This window comes from Saccopteryx leptura, chromosome 5 (genome assembly GCF_036850995.1).
Source record: "Saccopteryx leptura isolate mSacLep1 chromosome 5, mSacLep1_pri_phased_curated, whole genome shotgun sequence".
Taxonomy (NCBI): Eukaryota; Metazoa; Chordata; class Mammalia; order Chiroptera; family Emballonuridae; genus Saccopteryx; species Saccopteryx leptura.
This window is the reverse complement of record NC_089507.1, coordinates 185452368-185472529: the sequence shown is the minus strand read 5'-3', so window position 1 is coordinate 185472529 and position 20162 is coordinate 185452368. Positions and strand designations below refer to the sequence as shown.

Sequence of the window (20162 nt, the reverse complement as noted above, 5' to 3'; positions counted from 1 at the left end):
GGCGCATGCAGGAGTCTGTCTCTATGCCTCTCCTCCTCTCACTAAAATAAAAAATAATAATAACAAAAAAAAATAACAAAAGTCAAATAAGAAAAAGTTAAGACATGCTAAAACACATAGTAAGTGACATACTTAGTAATAAGTATTCTGGCCCTGGCCGGTTGGCTCAGTGGTAGAATGTCGGCCTGGCGTGCAGAAGTCCCGGGTTCGATTCCCGGCCAGGGCACACAGGGGAGGCGCCCATCTGCTTCTCCACCCCTCCCCCTCTCCTTCTTCTCTGTCTCTCTCTTTCCCTCCCGCAGCCAACGCTCCATTGGAGCAAGGATGGCCCGGGCGCTGGGGATGGCTCCTTGGCTTCTGCCCCAGGTGCTAGAGTGGCTCTGGTCACGAAGTAGTGACGCCCCGGATGGGTAGAGTATCGCCCCCTGGTGGGCGTGCTGGGTGGATCCCGGTCGGGCGCATGCGGGAGTCTGTCTGACTGCCTCCCCGTTTCCAGCTTCAGAAAAATACACACACACAAAAAAGTAATAAGTATTCTACTTATGGAAATAGAACCGTTTCAATTAACCTGTGTTTTCTACCTTCTAACTCTCTGCTATATATTTAAGGTACTCCATTATTAGAAGGAAAAATTCATCAGTGTTTGGATTGTGATGAAAAGAAATTTAAAAAATGTACTAGTGAAAAAGTCAGTATTGTTATGAATTAGTAAAACACTTCTTTCACCTAGAGTTCTAGGTAGGTCAGGTCTACAAACTCTGTGAAATCTGTTCATGTTCCTTTCAACACAATCTCAGACAGGTCTGTTTTTCAAAAAAAGATAAGGAGCTACTGATGAGAAAGGCATCTACTGATTGGAAGTACAGTAAACCCTATGATACAGAAATTCATTTATAACATGAGGGGTCTGTAACTGGCTCCTGTCCTCTATGCAGCTCCTACTCCCAGACAGGTTCTATTAGAGCTTTTATCTTCATCACAGGGTGGGTCCTACATCCTTGTTTTTCCTGCATAGTGGGCACTAATTAACCAAGGAATCTGATCCTTAAAATAGCTCCCATTGTCTTGGTTCTAACTAGTTACAGGATTCAGAATTATCCCTATTCTGATAATTAAGCTTGAGCTGATGACCACAAAACCACTGCTGGAACTGGTACAGATAGGGATAATACACCAGACCCCAGGAAGTCCAGACTGGCTGGCTGGGCAGGCTTGCCCTGGTCATTTTTCAGTCTTAAAAACAACATGACTCTACATTTTATGTGACTGAATCTTTTAGACTTTACTTATACATAATGGTGGGGTTTTACCATACCCAGTAACTAATCAAGACCGCACAGTGCCCACCACAGCATGCAACAGATAAAGAAGCCCTTTTCTCTGCCACCAGTTTGTCCTCAGAAGAGTATGGTTTGTCAAAGGAAGGCTGTGGGAAGCCTGTATGGTGGCTGCAGAGTCCAGCAGTGGATAGAAAGTTGATGGGGTAAAGAGAAAGAAGAAGGTCTATAGCAAAATAATAAACAATTTCAATAGAAATCTTTTGGCTGTGCTATTAAGTATTAATGTGACATTTAGTAATCCTGAATTATTCCCATTCAATTGCTTTTAAAATTTTGGATCATACGTGCAGAAAAAATGTGTTCCTATTTTAGATTTCCACTAGTTTTGTTTTAACTGGAATTTGAGGTAATCTTCCTATATCCTCCTTCTCACTACTCCCTAGGATATTAATGACTGACATAATATTTATTAAAGAATCGAGTTGATTAACAATGTATGGGAAAGAGAGAAGAGAAAAATAGAAACATTTGCAGGTATTTGACTCTAGCTTAAAAGCAGAACAAAGATCTGTAAATAGGTTCAGACAGATGTGGTACATAAAAATGCAAATACACTTGTGTCTCATTTCTATCTGTACTTGTGCATTAAATTTTGAATACTGTCAATTTCTAAAGATGTTATAGTAAATAGCACACAAAGTCTTCTCTTAAAAAAAAATAGAGTCCAGCCTGACCAGTGGGTAACACAGTAGATAGGCTGTCAACCTGGGATGCTAAGGTCCCAGGTTTGAAATCTCGAGGTCTATCGCTTGAGTGAGGGATCATCCAGCTTGAGTGTGGGCTCATCCGGCTTTAGCATAGGCTCACTCAGCTTGAGTGCAGAGCTGCTGGCTTGGACACGGGATTACTGACATGACCCCATGGTCCCTGGCTTGAAGCCCAAGGTCACTGGCTAGAGCAAAGGGTCACTGGCTCAATTGCAGCTCCCCTCAAGGCACATATGAGAAACAATCAATGAACAGCTAAAGTGCCATAAAGTGCCACAACTACAAATTGATGTTTCTCATCGCTCTCCCTTCCTGTCTCTCTCCCTCTCCCTAAAAAAAAAAAAAAAAAAAAAAAGAGTCTAGCTACACATCTTTAAAAGTTAAAATACCGTTGATGTTCCCATTGCAGCAGATGTGAAATACTTTGGTTTATATGCTGTTAAATCCACTTCTGAGGCTACGTCCTTGGGCTCATCATCAAAAGTAATATCATCTGGTATAAACCTAAGAAACAAAGAAAGAATAAATTTATTTAAACATATGCTCCAGTAATAAACAACCAGAGTTTAGATTCTCTTCTAATTAGCTGTAGTTTATACATACATACATACCATATAAAAGTTTCTAAAGAACACACATGTAGATGAGGCAAACAATGTTAGAAATAACCTTGGCACAAAGTTTCTGAAATTCATAAGCTATAAATCTGTAATTCCATTAAAATTAAGTGAACTCTGTGTAGGTAGATCCCTGCATTAGGAATTAGCTAATACAAGTCAGGTGCAAACACACATGGGACCCTCATGTTTCCAAAAGACCTAGACTTTTGACAGCACAGTCACTAGCTTGCTACACAATATTCTGAAGATCAAATAGAATTATTAATGGTTAAGTGTTCTGAATATAAAATATCATATACATGAGTTGTCACTGAAAATAAGGAAAAGCTTAAGGTTGACTCTTCAAGACTAAAAAATCCTAACAAACTTATCTTACTAAGTAGCCATGAAATGTAAATCAGCCATCATAACTGCTAGACAGTTCTTAGGCATCAGGCTAAGGGAATGGGGGTAAGGGTGAAGCAGGGTTAAATAATCCATGGTTACGGTCTTTAGCTTTTGTAATTTATATAAAAGATTTTAGTTCTAAAAAAAACAGCATTGGCTATATAGTCCATCAAAAATTACTCTGAGGAGAAGAAATGGATAATTAAGGTTCATTACATGCACATAACATCCTCTTCCAGCTATTCTTTTGCACACAATTAGTAGCAAAAAAAATATATTTGGTTTTGAGACTGACATATTTCACTATTACTAATATGCATGCTTTTATATTTTGGGAAAGGTGATAAAAGGTTTCCCTAGCTAACAGGATGGCAGCAGAAAACTCTCTTTTCTGATGTCATACATAACAAAATAAAAGTGATGTTAAGTTTTTCCATGGTCATTTTTCTGATTTTCTAGGCACTGCCAGAGGTTATTCTAACACTGCATGGAAATGTTCCAAAAAGGAAACAGAATAATCCTGAAAAGAACATGTTAACATGAATTCACGATACCCAGAGTTTGACAGTCTAACAAATATTTGGTAACTACTATTTAAACCAGTGGTAGTCAACCTGGTCCCTACCGCCCACTGGTGGGCATTCCAGCTTTCATGGTGGGCGGTAGCAGAGCAACCAAAGTATATATAAATAAAAAGATAGATTTAACTATAGTAGGTTGTATTATAAAGATTTATTCTGCCAAACTTAGTGAAAATCTGACATAAAGTACTTGGTAAGTAATTATTATTATATGCTTTAACTTGCTGTAACTCTGCTTTATAAATTTTATAAAGCATAATTACTTCCCTACTTTATAAATCACCATTACTGTGGAACCGGTGGGTGGTTAGAAAATTTTACTACTAACAGAGATACAAAAGTGGGTGGTAGGTATAAAAAGGTTGACTACCCCTGATTTAAACATTCAAAACAAGCGACTCTTATTGGAAGTGTTAACAAAAAGAGAAAAAGCTTGCCTCATGAGATACGCCCTTCTTGCTATATACTTAAGCATGTTAAAATCTTACCCCAAAATATCAATTCTGAAATCTGTATTTATATTTTTCTACCAGTTGGAATGCTTTTGATGCATAAACGCAATAATGACTAGGAACTGATGCATTTTTTTCCTAAAACATTTCATTTGAGAACAAAGCCTCTAACAAGCCTGAATACAAAGAAGTGGTTTCTATTGAAAAGTGTCACAGTAGAATGGTTTACTGGGTTCCAAAGGACTAGGCATATACAATGGTACAGTAAGTAGTTCAGCTTCCCTTTCCTTAGAACTGACATTTACAACCACCGAAGGGTTACAGCTCTGGGGCAGTGAAGCCTAAGTACTGGTGAAAATAATACCCAAGTCTGAAGACAATGCCAGCAACTCCGTTTTTTCACTCACTGGGAAGGCAGCACTTAGAGCAGTGTTGTCCAATAGAACTTTCTGTGATGATGGCAATGTTCTGTGTCTAAGCAGATGAATTTTAAATTTAAAAAAATTTTAATTAAATAAATTGAAATTGCCAGATGTGACTAGTGCTGTATTAGGCAGCACAGATCTAGAGGTAGCAGTGTATTAGCAAACTCCTTTGCCCCCACTTTAATGTTATTTTAAAAGTAATTCAACCAGTTCTTAGTTTTAAAAGACATTTGCAAAGAAATACCACTACATAAAACCCACCATCCTAAAAACACAGGTACTATATTTGAAAGGACATAAATGCAGGGTGGCTCACACAAAATACTTTAGTATTTTCTCACTCCAGCTTGCTTTCTTAAGGGTGATGTTCCATAGGACAGAATTCATTCAAAAGCAAAACTCCTCCCTTAGACTATGAAGCAACACAAAGCACTATGAGCTCCAATATTTTACTTCTTATAATCACATTTATTACAAGACTAAATTGGTAAGACATACATTGGATTACCTTAGATCTATGAACGAACAACTACTTTCGAATTCCAGGCCATCACAGTCCTCATATAGTTTCGTGGCTGTTTCAGGAGAATCACAGTCTACTACTGCATAATAGTACTTCAGTCGTTTGAACTGATAATCTCTCAATTTTTCTCTAGAGGTCCTAAAAAGGGAAAAACTCATTAAGCTTACTTATACAGAAACACAAATACCGATCTCCCATTAAAAAATAAATGCAATTGTTTAAAAAAATATATATCTTCATACTAATCCATCCTCCTTTATGACTTTCCCTTTGAGAACATTAAACACTTAAGTTCAATTTATTATTTTGACAAGGTACACACTAGGTATTTTGTTTAGAATCGTATCTAGGAAAGGAAAGTATAAGACTTACATGTGCTTACCTATGATTTTAATTATTAGAAGTATTTGGTTTGTTCTGGTAACATATATACCCTTCTCAACGAAAACTGAGGGACAATCACTATTATAAAATATACTAGGAAAATATCAGGTCTAGTTATAAAGAAATTATGTAATGTCAAGTCTAAATGGTCATACGTTCGATTTCACTTAAGTACAACATATTCTTTGAGGGTCTTCATCTGCTCTCTTCTGTCACCAATAATATAGTATTTAACTGCAATTTTTAGTAAGTGCACATATAGCTCCATCTAGTGGTTTAAAAACATTTTTCCATATAACTTCACTGTGACCAAAGAACATTTTTTTCCTCCAGAGAGAAACAGAGACAGAGAGAGAAATACAGAGACAGAGAGAGATAGGTGAGAAGTATCACCTCAAAGCTGTGTCACTTTAATTGTTCACTGATTCCTTCTCATGCATGCCTTGACCTGGGGGCTCAAGCTGAGCCAGTGACTCCTTCCTCAAGTCAGCGACCTTAGGATCATGTTGATGATCCACACTCAAACTGGCAACCTTGGGGTTTCAAACCCGGGACCTCAGCATCCCAGGTCAACGCTCTATCCACTGTGCACAGGTCAGGCTTATTATCAATCTTTTATATTTTTATTTAATACTCAAATTAGAAAAATTACATAATCTGAAGGCAAATAGAGTTTTAATGCCACTTAGATGGAAAGAAACATCCCAGAAAAAAATAACAGTAATATTTTCATAAATACAGAAATAGATATATACATACCAGATATTGTTGGAATAGTGTGCCACTATACACAGACTTTAACCTGCTTTGCAAGCGTTTTAATTATGAATGGCATGTGTAACTATAGTACTAACTTTTAAAGTGACAAGAATTTTGAATTAGAAACATGAACTTTAATTATGAATGGCATGTGTAACTATAGTCCTAACTTTTAAAGTGACAAGAATTTTGAATTAGTAACATGAACTTTAAAGGTTTAGTTTTATTATCTATAATGATATAATACCAGTCCTTTTCAGGGACATCTTCAGGCATACTTGATAACTCTACTGGTCCTTGAACTTGTTCTTCCTTCATCCTCTCCTTTCCAAACTCCGAAGGATATATCTAAACAGAGAAAAAGAATCAATGTAATGTATACTTTCCTTTTCTTTCAACATCCAGACCTGTCAAGTTCAGTAACTCTAAGTTATAAGTGGACTCAAAGAAAACAGCAAGGATGACTCAGTTCCAAACTCAGTAGAGGAAGCTAAGGCATTCTGAGGAATCTCCTTATAAATAGTCATTTGGGCGGAGAGTAACAGATGTCGGGGAACAAAAATAGAATATCTCCTCCACACACTGCCTGGGACAAGATGGTTCAGGGCTCCGAGGGAAAAATTAAGAAAAGCAAACAAGATTCTAAGCTCAATGAACTGAATGCAAATACACACACACAAAAATGATTGTATTAATGAGTTTACATAAAATGCACAAAGAATGACGAAATAGACCTGTGGTGGCGCAGTGGATAAAGCGTCGACCTGGAAATGCTGAGGTCGCCGGTTCGAAACCCTGGGCTTGCCTGGTCAAGGCACATATGGGAGTTGATGCTTCCAGCTCCTCCCCCCCCTTCTCTCTCTCTGCTTCTCCTCTCTCTTTCTCTCTCCTCTCTAAATGAATAAATTAAAAAAAGAACAAAGAACAAAGAATGATGAAATATATAAAATATAATGAAGAAAATCAATTTTGTAACTCCTACCTTCTCTCTAGTCATGTCATTTATCCAATGCTTTCTTTAACGACATTCCTTTCAATAGAAAGGAAATGACGACAATCTTATCACTAGATTAGACAGTCTTGGTATAAGAAAAAGGATTCACCTTTACTAGGAGTTGATATTTTTATATCTTGGCTACTTTGGAAAGAAATAAAATTTATTAATTTGCATTGTCTTGACATTACTGGGCTTAATATACATTTAAATAACATATTTTTTGGCATTGTGTGATTTATGCAATTTATCAACTAGAGGATCTGAGTTTTTCTTACTATTTTGAGTTGTATATAATAGACTTTGATGTAGAATTTAAAAATATATATGTAATCACATCTGTTGATTCTCTGCATTTTCTTTTTCTTTTTTCCTTTTTTTTTTTTGTATTTTTCCAAAGTGAGAAGCGGTGGGGAGGCAGACAGACTCCAGCATGCGCCCGACTGGGATCCACCCGGCATGCCCACCCGGGGGAATGCTCAGCCCCTCTGGGACATTTCTCCACTGTAATCTGAGCCATTTTAGCACCTGAGGTGGAGGCCATGGAGCCAACCTCAGCGCCCAGGCCAACTTTGCTCCAATGGAGCCTTGGCTGCGGGAGGGGAAGACAGAGACAGAGAGAGAGAGAGGAAGGAGGGGGGAAGGGTGGAGAAGCAGATGGGTGCTTCTCTTGTGTGCTCTGGCAGGGTATTGAACCTGGGACTTCCACATGCCAGGCTGACACTCTAGCGCTGAGCCAACTGGCCAGGGACTCTTTTTTCCTTTTTAAGTCTAGAAATTTGTACAATCAGTCTCCTGAAACACGATTTAACAGAAACACTTCTATTTCTATGGTTTGATTAAGATATTTTTTTCCCTTACTTCAACTAGAGTTTATTTTGGGCTCCTATGAAGTGTGTGGATCTGAACTAAGTTCTCTAGTTCAGAGAACCTGTCCCAATACTATGATCTAAGTCATCATCTAAACTCTTTCTATCTATTCCATGCCATTAATTTGTTCCCTTATTTTACCCAAACCTGTTCATTCTCACAGCATTATAAAGTGTTTAGATATAACTGGTAGGGTCCAGTTAATTTTGTATGATTTCTCAAAAATTTATTAGTCATCCTTATTTGTTTTTTTTTTTTTTAGAGGATTACTGGTATCAATTTTTTTTCTTTATAAAGAGTTTTTTATTTTATTAATTTTTTAGAGAGTTGAGAGAGTGAGAGAGAGAGAGAGAAGGGAGAGGGAGGAGCAGGAAGCATCAACTCCCATATGTGCCTTGACCAGGCAAGCCCAGGGTTTTGAACCAGCGACCTCAGCGTTTCCAGGTCGACGCTTTATCCACTGCGCCACCACAGGTCAGGCCTGGTATCAATTTTCTTAACTTTCATTTAAACTGAGATTTTGATCGAAACTATACTAAAACTGTAGTACTAATCTGTAAATAACCAAACAATTATTTCGAGCTGCTTCAGGCACTGTACTAAATACTCGTGTGAGATCCTTTTCATTCAATCCTTACCACTACAGTAGAAAATAGTATTGTTATATCTACTTGTTAGATGAGAAATCATACTTGAGAGACTAATAAACTGCTCAAGGTCACATAACATTTATCAGAATCAAAATCTGAACAACAAAAAAAGCAACAACAAAAAGATGAAGAAAAGGAGTGGACATAGATAGGTCTGTCGTACTGCAAAACCTGGATTCCTAATTCTTAAAAGCTGGCTCTCTTAACAATATGGTTTCTCAAAATTTAAGTGTTTCAAATTTACCCAGTGTTATAGTTTACTTCGTATAGGTCATGTGTTTAAGGTAATTCTCAAGGATTTTATGTTTCTGATGCTAATAAAAAATAGCTTAATCGGTTAATGCTGGTAATAATTTATTTCTTAAAAATTTATCATATACTCCATCCCTAGACTGAGTTTATAATAGCTTCTCTAGTGATTTATTTGGGTTTTTAAATTATATACCACCATAAAACCCATTGCTTTTCAACTGCCAGTCCCGGGATCGGTTTCAGTTGGCCAGAAATTTCGTGCTGGTCCATGAAAGAGTTAACCACTCTGACGCTGTATGAAGACAGAGTCTAGAATTAATCAGCAGTTGACCACCACTGATTATAACACATTGAGAATAATTTCACCTCTTCCTTTCTAATTTTTATTATACCTTTTATATCAGTTTCATGCCTAATTGTATTAAACAATTTCCAGATAAATTATTTTATTTAAAAGGAAAACTATGACTTAAAAAAATGAAAATAAACTTAAAATGCTTAGAAACATTTACTTCAAAATGAAATCAAGTCTCACCTTTACAGAAAATATAACACTTCCTTTTGGTTTAAATGAATTGAACAGAGCCAGCAAATCTTTTGCCTTTAATCTATCCCAGTCCATGTTGCAAACTGCTAATCGATGTGTAATCTAAGAAATGAGAAAAATTATATTACAGAATCTATGTCATTCCCAATATCTGGAAAATAAACATGTTAAAAATGTAATGGTCTCTTTCTCCCAAATTTTGAAACCATCAATATATTTACCTAAGGAGTTTCAATATGTAAAGAGAACTTCAGATCAAACAATAGTAAAACTGTCAACAGAAATACACTTCCTCTTACTTGGCAGTTTTGGAATAAGAACATGATGATGAAATAATTTTTTAACTACCAAGTTTGTTAAGCTATTTTGCCATCCAGGCATAAACAGGGAAGTTGAGTATGGTACCTGAAGCATTTCTAACAGGTGTAATAGGATCTGAAATCAAGTTAACCTCTAAAAATTTCATGTGACTTTTAGTTATTTATGCAGAACTTCCTTATTTGCCTGGACAGATATCTCATTTATATAGATATATTCCATATCAAGAGGTTTTAATCAGAATCATCAAGAGTATGCAGTCTTTTTCAACCTCCAGTCAACCAGAAATTTCATGCTGGTCTTTGAAAGAGGTAACCACCCTGATGGTGTAGGGAGTTTTTAGACCCAAAGATCTTAGTTGAATTCACTTATGTTCAGAGTGATTTCTGCCTTACTGGTCCCCCAAATAATTTTCCAATTTTCATTGGTCCAGAAGTATAAAAAAGTTGAAAACCACTGGATTAGTTAAAAATAAAGCTTTTCTGACTTAATGACATAAGTCCTACCATCCATAAGATCTACTTGTACGGCGTTGTTCACAACGGATCTTATTTATTCGAACAATTACCTCATCACCCCGAGGAGCATCTTTATCTAGTTCTCTCCAAGCATGCTCAAAACCAGAGTCTTCTGGAAGTAAATCTTCCATATCTTCTTCATCTTCAGAACTAGTTTCTATATTTCCTTTACCTCTTGCAAGATCAGGGCCACTGTCACTTTCATCCTCCTCCTCACTACTATCATTTTCATCCTCCTCATCTTCATCTTCATCACTGTCATCGTCATCAGCTGAAGCTCTACCAAAGACTGCAATTCCATCTTCAGATTCTTCATCGCTTGCCATTTCACTAGCACTTTCTAAGTCTTCCTTCAGAGCACCTTCAAGCATTTTACCGCCTGTTGACTTTTCATAACCATCACTGTGTCTTGCCACTGTGAGTGAAACCCCTGCAAAAAGGTTAAAGGAGGGAGAAATTAAGAATATATAAACACTAAATTAAATTAATTCCAAGATATTCCCACCTCAAATCCAGTAAAAATATAATTTCTATAAAAGCCTAAAGGAAAATATAAATTCAGCAAAATTCATGCCTAACCAAGATACTTAATAGAAATATTAATATGTAGCCAAGTCTTATAATTAGATTCATGCATTCATTCCATATTTATAGAGTGCTTGCTATGTGCTAGGTGCTCAATATATAATCATTGGCAAAAGAGAAGCAATCAATCTCTTCAATGAACTTCCAATTGAGTGAAGAGGATAGATGAGTAGATATTGATCGCATTTAACCAATCATATCAATACACATTTAAAAAAATATAATTACAAGTAGGATAAGTACCAAGTACTACGAGCTGGAATTAAATAAATGAAGTTTGACAAATAGATTAGGGAAAGGTTCCAAACAGCAAGAAAAGCATATGGGAAGATTAGGAAAAAGAAAGCCAACAACAGAAAAAAGCTGGAAGCCATGTCTAGAATGCAGATAGCCAGGAGTCAAGTAAGAAATTAAACTGAAGAGTTACCTATCCCAAAACCATGCAGAAGGTTTGAACTTAAAAGTAAAAGTAATGAGAAGCCACCGCTGCTTTCAGAAGGAAAGACATCCGATTTGTCAGATCACCATGACTGGCTGTAGAAAACAGACTGTTGGTTATGAACAGAGAAAAGGGTGGTGTGCACTCATGGCAAGAATGAAGATAGTTGGTGCCAGAATGGAGAAGGGAACGGAGTCACTTCTGACTTTCAGAGTGAGTTGACTGGGTGGAGAAAGATCACGAGTTAACTTTTGGATATACTGAAATTGAAGTGCCTTTGAGTCATCTAAGACAGCAAGAAGACTGCTGGCTGTAGTCTACAGCTTTGAGAAGTTTCAAGAGATAAAAATTTTGACTCATTCAAGTGTAGTGATAATAGAATTTGTGGGTTGAATGGCATCATTTCTAAAGAGAGCAAAATAATTTAAAATTCTCTGCTAAATCTTGAAACTTGTAACTAACTTACAGTTAGCAATATATGAAGACTGAAAGACTATGATTTCAATTAAATTATTTTCAGCCTTCACGATTCTGAAAGGGCTCATTTTCTATTTCTAAAACAATCATGTTTCTATCTACTGTGAACGTGTATATATAGATATCTTATATGTTTTATTCATCTACAAGTTAAAATTTAGTTTAAGAGTAGGAATGTAATTGGAACTTAGTTTTTCTCTTGGTCCTATAATCTTATAATAGTCATTCATTGACCAAATATTTATCAAGTATCTACTATGTACAAAGCACTGAGCTACAGAAAGGGAAAAGGGAGATGATCCATAATGACTGTATACTCTTCATAGGTTCATAATAAAAAATAAATTGCTTGCTGATTTATGAAGCTATATTCTAAAGCACCACACAGAGAGAAACATCTAAATTTGCCTGCAGAGAGGCATTTACAATAAGGAAGGCTTCATAAACATGTCCTTTGATCTGAAACTAAACGGATAAGACTTTTTAGAGAGAAAAAGTAGGAAATGGGCTTTTATCTCAGTACCACATGACAGTGGGGAGTAATAAAAAATAACTAGCCAGCAGATGTGAGAAAGCCAATAAAAGGCATTATCATAAGTTCTGTATTTGGGATCAGAAATATACCACCATAATGGTGAAAGAATGTTACTATAAGTACCAGAAATGACATTTTTCTTATTTTGTTTTTATTAATTTATTGATTTTAGAGAGAGGAGAGGAGGAAAGAGAGAGAGGAGTGGGGAGCAGGAAGCATCAACTTGTAGTAGTTGCTTCTCATATGTGCCTTCACCCAGCAAACCTGGGGATTTGCATCAGCAACCTCAGCATTCCAGGTTGAGGCTTTATCCACTGCGCCACCACAGGTCAGGGGAGAAATCACTTTTAATTTACATGCTCAGACATAACACCTTGGGGACTAGCTCTATTTACTATTGTAATATTTCTCAAGCATTAGTCATTATCATACCATTTTCATTTTCCTTATTACAGATATTTTTTTTTCTTTTTCTTTTTTTCATTTTTCTGAAGCTGGAAACAGGGAGAGACAGTCAGACAGACTCCCGCATGCGCCCGACCGGGATCCACCCGGCACACCCACCAGGGGCGATGCTCTGCCCACCAGGGGGCGATGCTCTGCCCATCCTGGGCATCGCCATGTTACGACCAGAGCCACTCTAGTGCCTGAGGCAGAGGCCACAGAGCCATCCCCAGCGCCCGGGCCATCTTTGCTCCAATGGAGCCTTGGCTGCGGGTGGGGAAGAGAGAGACAGAGAGGAAAGCGCGGCAGAGGGGTGGAGAAGCAAATGGGCGCTTCTCCTGTGTGCCCTGGCTGGGAATTGAACCCGGGTCCTCCGCACGCTAGGCCGACGCTCTACCACTGAGCCAACCGGCCAGGGCGAGATATTTTTCATTAAAAATTTTTAACATTTTATTTTTATTTATTTTTAGCTAAAGAGAGTAAGAAAGATATACAGGAAAAGAGAAAGATGAGAAGTATCTTCTCAGTTGTGACACCTTAGTTGTTCATTGATTGCTTTCTCATATGTGCCTTGACTGGGGGGCTCCAGCAGAGCCACTGACCCCTTGCTCAAGCCAGTGACCTTGGGCTCAAGATGGTGATCTTGGGTTTCAAGCCAGTGACCTTTGAGGTCAAGCCAGTGGCCATATGTCATGTCTATGAGCCTACGCTCAAGCCAGTGACCCCGCATTCAAGCTGGTGAGCTAACACTCAAGCCAGATGAGCCTGTGCTCAAGTTGGTGACCTCGGGGTTTCAAACATGGGTCCTCAGCATCCCAGACTTACACTCTATTTACTGCGCCACTGCATGGTCAGGCTTTAAATTTAATTTGAACCCTCTGAGTAGTGAGTTTTTTGCTCGCTGACCCCGAGAGTGTTTTGTTTTTTTTTAAATGAAATTCGTTCCAGTTACAGTTTTACTAATTTAAAGATCATGTTTGTTTGATAAACCATTTATGGAAACAAGAAGAATATACATTTGCCTTTTTTTAATGTTGCCTTACACATTTTTAAAATAAAATTTTTGTCCGATCGTACTCTGAATGGTCAGGAGGCACGAGGACATACATGATTGTTCATACCACTCAAAGGGTTAAATACTAACTTTGTTCTAAATAATATCCCTAAAATCACAGATGTGATATAGTGATTATGGTTACATTTTTTTATGATGTCAAAATAAATATTTAACTATTATCACAAAAAAAGGTTATAAGTATTATATAACATATGACATCTCTTCACATGATAGTGGTACCACAGATGACACTTTGGGTGTAATACATGGGAAATTTAAAGAGATCTACTATTCTAATATTTTGACAATATCAAATACATTCGGGGTATTTATTCAATTTTTGCTCATAGCCCGCCGTGTATAAAGTCTTATGCTAGATAATGTGGGATTGTCTCTACTCTTAAATGGCACTGCTCCAGTAGTGACTGTAAACACTACTACTTATCCAGTTATGAAAAAAAAAATGCTTTATCATTTTGTACCTAATTATAAAAGTAATGAATGGCCCTGGCTGGTTGGTGCAATGGTAGTGTCGGCCGGGAGTATGCATGTCTCAGGTTCGATTTCCAGTTAGGGCACACAGGAGAAGCGACCATCTGCTTCTCCACTCCACTCCACTCCATCAGCTCTCTCTCTCTCTGTCTCTCTCTTTCTCTCCTCTTGCAGCCATGGCTCAATTTGAGCGAGTTGGCCTTGAATGCTGAGGATTACTCGATGGCTTCTGCCTCAGGTGCTAAAAAAATGGCTCGGGTGCAGAACAGAGCAGCCACCCCAGATGGGCAGAGCATTGCCCCCTAGTGGGTTTGCCTGGTGGATCCTGGTCAGGGCACATGCAGGAGTCTCTCTGCCTTCTCTCCTCTCACGAAAATTAAAAAAACAAAAGTAATGAGTTCTCATTGCAAAAAAAAAAAAAAAAATCAAGAAAATATAGTTTAAAAAAGATGACTAGCAATTTTTCATTCAGAGATAATTGGATGATTATACTGGCACATAACTCCCTAAATTTGTTTTCTATGATATATTCACTAATTTATTTTTAAGTAGCTGATCATACATACCATTCATGCTATTTTGTAACTTATTTTTAAAATTGTATACAGGGGGTCCTAGGGTTACAACAGTCCTGATATAGGACATTTTGTTTACAACGCTCACTCCCAGCAAGAGATAGAAACCCCAGAACCCAAGAGATTTTCTACCAAGGGTTTGGCAGAAGGTTTTTCTATGGTAGAAAGTGGGTTGGCAAAATTTTATACTGAGGACCCCAGAGAGAACAGATTCAGTAAGGCTTTCAAGTTGTTATGGATGCCTTGCAATGCTATAGGCAGATTTTGAAAGAGAAGTCATCAAGCTTCCAGACTAGCCTGGAACAATTCTTTAAGAAGGCAGAAAGCCCTGCAACAGACCCTGTACCCTCTACATCAGCTGCTTCTCTAGATGAAACACCTGTAGTACAGGTAGAATCATCTCCAGCGTCTCCTGCATGGTCCTTAGGCAATCCTCATTCACCTGACCCAGTATCTCCAGCACCTTCTGCAGCTTCTCCTGCCTCTCCAGCTTCCTCCTCCCAATAGGTCATCTCTCCCACCTTGCAATGCCCCTTCCTGTGTGCAAGCCAACCACAGGAATAAAATAAGGATTTTTTTTTACACTCATTCTTTGTCATTTTTTTCTGTTACTATAGTACAGTGTACACTATGGTATATTTATGTCCTTTTTCTTTTTCTGTTGTGTTTTTTACGTCCTAGATTATGATTTTACAACTGTGTTAGGATAGGTAAGTGACTTAGGCTAGGGCGTGTTTCGACGTACACCAAAGTTCGGGTTATATCACTGTCGTAGGAACAGAACTGTGTTGTAACCCGAGGACCCCCTGTATATCATAGTCTCGTTTAGATATACCATAATTTAAACAATTCCTTAATGATTTATGTTACCATTTTTTTTAAAATTTAAAAACAATGCTACACCTGACTAGGTGGTGGCACAGTGGACAGAGCATCAACCTGAGATGCTGAGGACCCAGGTTCAAACCCCAAGGTTGCCGGCTGGAGCACAGGCTCATCCAGCTGGAGCGTGTGGTCACTGGCTTGAGCATGGGATCATAGACATGACCCCATGGTTCCTGGCTTGTGCCCAAAGATTGCTGTCTTGAGCAAGGAGTCACTGGCTCAGCTGGAGCCCCCCAGTCAAAGCACATATGAGAAGCAACCAATCAACAACTAAAGTTCCACAACAATAAGTTGAAGCTTCTCATCTCTCTCCCTTCCTACCTGTCTGTCCTCCCCCTCTCTAAAATAAATAATTAATTTTAAAAAACCAATGCTATAATGCATACTCTTTGTACACATGTCCAATTACTTACTTTAAATAAATTTTCAGCGTGCAAGTGCTGGGCACTGAAATTTTAAAATGACACATAACACCAAATTGCATCTCTTTACATCACTTTTACTTAATAGCACCTAAAAAAAATCCTAGCAGCCCTAACCAGATAGCTCAGTTGGTTTAGAGCATTGTCCTGGTACACAAAGGTTGCTGGTTCAATACCTGGTCAGAGCACATACAGAAAGAGATCAATGTTTCTGCCTCTCTCTCTCCCCCTTTCTCTCTCCTTAAAATCAATTAAAAAAAAAAAACCAAAACCCTGGCATACAGTAGTTGCTTGAATGATAAGTGATGAATGAATGAAAAAAAGATGGTTTACATGGAGGCCCTTAACACCTATTTATAGATAATGCTTTTCTAAACTACAGCAAGCAACATGGCAGAGTATAAAGATTCAAAGCTTGAGATGCAGGCCCAGCTCTGTGTATCTTAACACAAATCACTTTCGCCCTCTTTTCTGATTAGTATATCTTAATTTCTCATGGCTATTGAAAGAATTAAAGATATGGAAAAAGATTTCACAAAATGAATCCAAAGATTATATGGATGTTATATTAGTCCAGAGCCCTAAATCTAGTGAAATTTAAAAGCTGCTAGACTAACTTACCTCACAAATTTAAACCAACCTTCCTGCTGTTCCTATTTTCATTTTTTAATTATTATTCATTTTAGAGAGGAGAGAGAGAATGGGGAGGAGTAGGAAGCATCATATAGGCCTTGACCAGGAACCCCAGGGTTTCAAACTAGTGACCTCAGCATTCTAGGTCGACGCATTATCCACTGCGCCACCACAGGTCAGGCACCTATTTTGTTTTTCTTTTTTTGTGACAGAGGCAGAGAGAGGGACAGATACGGACATACGAGAAGCATCAATCCTTCATTGCAGCTCCTTAGTTGTTCATTGATTGCTTTCTCATGTGCCTTGACTGTGGGGCTACAGCAGAGTGAGTGTCCCCTTGCTCAAGCCAGAGACCTTGGGATCAAGCCAGCGACCTTGGGCCTCAAGCCAGTGAACTTTAAACTCGAGCCAGTAACCATGGGGTCATGTTTAGGATCCCAAGCTCAGACCAGCAAACCCCCCTCCCTCAAGCTGGTGAGCCTGCGCTCAAGCCAGTGACCCCATGCTCAAGCCAGTGACCTCAGGATTTCAAACATGGGTCCTCTGCATCCCAGTCCAATGCTCTATCTACTGCGCCACCACCTGGTCAGGTTCGGGTACCTATTTTCATCTTATTCTCCAATTTCAGTAACCAGACTCCTATCTCTTTCCCTTATAGCCCAGTTTGTTGCCCGGTTCCATTATAAATGTAATGGGATTCTGCGCCTGACCCCTTGGCCTAATCCCTGCTATATAGAATTCTGTCCACTGCTTGATAACTTCTTACCTTCCCAATGTGATCTCAGTCTGTCAAAACTTCTGACTTTTCCTGATGCTTACCCTCCTTGGGTCCTAGAATCACAACCAGTCTTTGACTCATCTAAACATCACCAATATTGTCACAACATTAATGATCAGCAACACCTAATCTCAAAATTTCCTGCTGCCAGAGGTGACACAAAATTTTAATAAGCTTAGTAAACATGTAAATATGAACTAAAACCAGATATTTCTTATTTAGTTCCAAACAGCCATTTCTAGCTGTATTATCTGCTGAACCCTTCAGATAACTTACTAACAAATGAGAATTCTGATCTCTTCTGAATATGCCTAACCACATCTTTGTTCAAAAGGTTCTTTCCATGTAGAATACTCTACAAATTTTTTAAAAATTATTATTTATTTATTCATTTTAGAGAAGAGAAATAGATTCAGAAAGAGAGAGAGAGAGAAGGGAGGGAGGAACAAGAAGTATCAACTCCCCATATGTGCCTTGACCAGGCAAGCCTAGGGCATACCCTTTTCTAATTTTCACAGGCATTATCTAAGCTAACAGTAGCCCTGAGAGGGGAACCGTGCCAAATACTAGTCACTAAAAGTAGCTGAAGAGTGAATACCCAACTCTATTACCTTCTTTAGGCACAACTCTTCTTATCATCTGATTAGAGAACACACTCTCACTAGTGCCCACCACCAATCAAATTTATTTATTGTTTCACCTCAAGACTCAAATCTTTATATCTCTTCTAGCCATTATGGTACCGAATCAAAAATTAATAATGACTATATGGTACTTTTTTTCATGCCTTTAAAGTTCTAAATAAGCACTTGGTAATTCCTATTATATTATAAAAAAACACATCATATATGCTTACTTTTTTAAAGATCATAATAAATACAAATAACGGAATACCAAGGAATCCTTAATTTTTTCCAACAAACCTGACTTCATTTCTCTTTTTGTCTCCGAATACTTGATCTTGGGAGATTTCATTATTTCAGAAGTGCCCGAGTCTCCTGTCCCTAGTCTTCCTTTGGGACGTGAGTCTGTATTATGTTGAATGTTAGTTTTATCCCCTTTTGTACTTCCTGGTATAAATTCTTCACTGTCTTTCTTGGGACTTATTTTTGAATCTACCTTCTTAGATTTGCATGAGTTTTTCATTTTCTGAATTGTGTCAGAGTTATCTAAATTGTTTTTATTTCTAGAATCCTTTTGGTTCATTTTCTTGGTTTCTTTCTTTTTCTCTTCAACTAGATTTTTTGAGTCTACTTCATCTTTCTGGTTTTTTTTCTTCTTTACTTTATTTTGGTTCAATGACTTGTTATCTTCACCCGAGAGATCTGAATCAGAATCTGAAAGGTCATAGAAACGTTTCAAGTCCTCTGTTGTGCTATGGTTGATGGGGCGTCCTCTTTTATCCACAGCATAATTCAACTTGAACTTTTTGTCATGAAACATTGCTCGAAATCTCTTGTCAATTTTGACTTTTCGGTCCTTTTCTGGCATTTCCCAAAATCTTGGGTCCTTTGTAACTCGCCTAAACCGCTGGTCACTCATTATTTCTTGTTTGAATGCCATTTTTAAATGTCTGACTAGACAGATGCTTGAAGAAACCAAACACTGAAAAATAAAACAAATGTTACAATAATCAAGGGTTAGTAACATAATTAAATGAGATGTTTTGGAGGAAATATTAATTAACAATATAGTTAGTCTAAGTTAAATGCAAATAAAGGTAACAAGTCAAATTTAATTTAGAAACCTATTCTGAGTCACATGCAGAAAACCAAAAACTATCAGAATCACCTTTTTTGATTACAAAGCATTTGAAAAAATTTAGAACAAAAGCAAGCAGAAGTACAGGGCAAATACTAGCCAGTTGCACTCACTAAGAATTTCTGTATTTTTGTGTATTTGTATGTTACAAGTTAAAGCCAATGTAATTAAGATACCAGGCCTCACTGGTCTCATTTTTTTTCCTTTACATTGTGGTCCCACTCAAATCCTTACCTCATGCTACTTAAACAGCCTTTAGGTCCCACCAGGCTGGTCTCCAAACAAAACAGACCTAAATCAAGTCAGGTTTAGCTCACAAAGTTCCCTCTTTAGATGTGATCAATCCTTCAAGAATCAGGTCAAGTTTCTCTCCAGTTAATAAATATCACATCTTTGTATAGTTTCTTTTCTAGAAGTGACCCAGGGCTGATTGCCCCCCACCCCAGGCAAACACATGGGATGAGTACGTGTATATAATTAGCACAGTTTCCTGAAAATAGTCACTAGTTGTTTTCGCTAGACTTAAATTTTTTGCGAAGGGTCAAGCCACTGATTATTGAGAGCAAAAAAAAACAAAACAAAAACAACAACAACAAAAAAACCCTAATCAAAAAGACTAATCCTTTATCAAGAAAAAAACAAAGGTTTCAAGAATCCATTTGTACACTTAAAAACAGTATTAACGATGGCGTGCCAGGTAGTGTTCTATGGATTTTAGATGTATTAAAGCATTTAACCCTCCGAATAGCTTT

The 20162-nt window shown here is 37.7% G+C and overlaps 1 protein-coding gene across 2 annotated transcripts in view; it reads right to left on the bottom strand.

Moving 5' to 3' along the window:
- ESF1 (ESF1 nucleolar pre-rRNA processing protein homolog) overlaps nucleotides 1–20162 on the bottom strand; it is a 74196-nt gene that overhangs the window by 53561 nt on the left and 473 nt on the right. The window contains exons 1-7 of one of the 2 annotated variants that reach the window (XM_066387113.1): nucleotides 19645–19731; nucleotides 18573–19254; nucleotides 10378–10757; nucleotides 9480–9593; nucleotides 6426–6526; nucleotides 5021–5173; nucleotides 2437–2551 (exon numbers count right to left, since the gene is read on the bottom strand). In XM_066387113.1, coding sequence (XP_066243210.1) covers nucleotides 2437–2551; nucleotides 5021–5173; nucleotides 6426–6526; nucleotides 9480–9593; nucleotides 10378–10757; nucleotides 18573–19212 — 1503 coding nt within the window. In that variant the 5' untranslated portion in view covers nucleotides 19213–19254; nucleotides 19645–19731. Of the gene's footprint in view, nucleotides 1–2436; nucleotides 2552–5020; nucleotides 5174–6425; nucleotides 6527–9479; nucleotides 9594–10377; nucleotides 10758–18572; nucleotides 19255–19644; nucleotides 19732–20162 lie in introns of those variants that run through there. The other variant, XM_066387112.1, reaches the window with a different exon arrangement.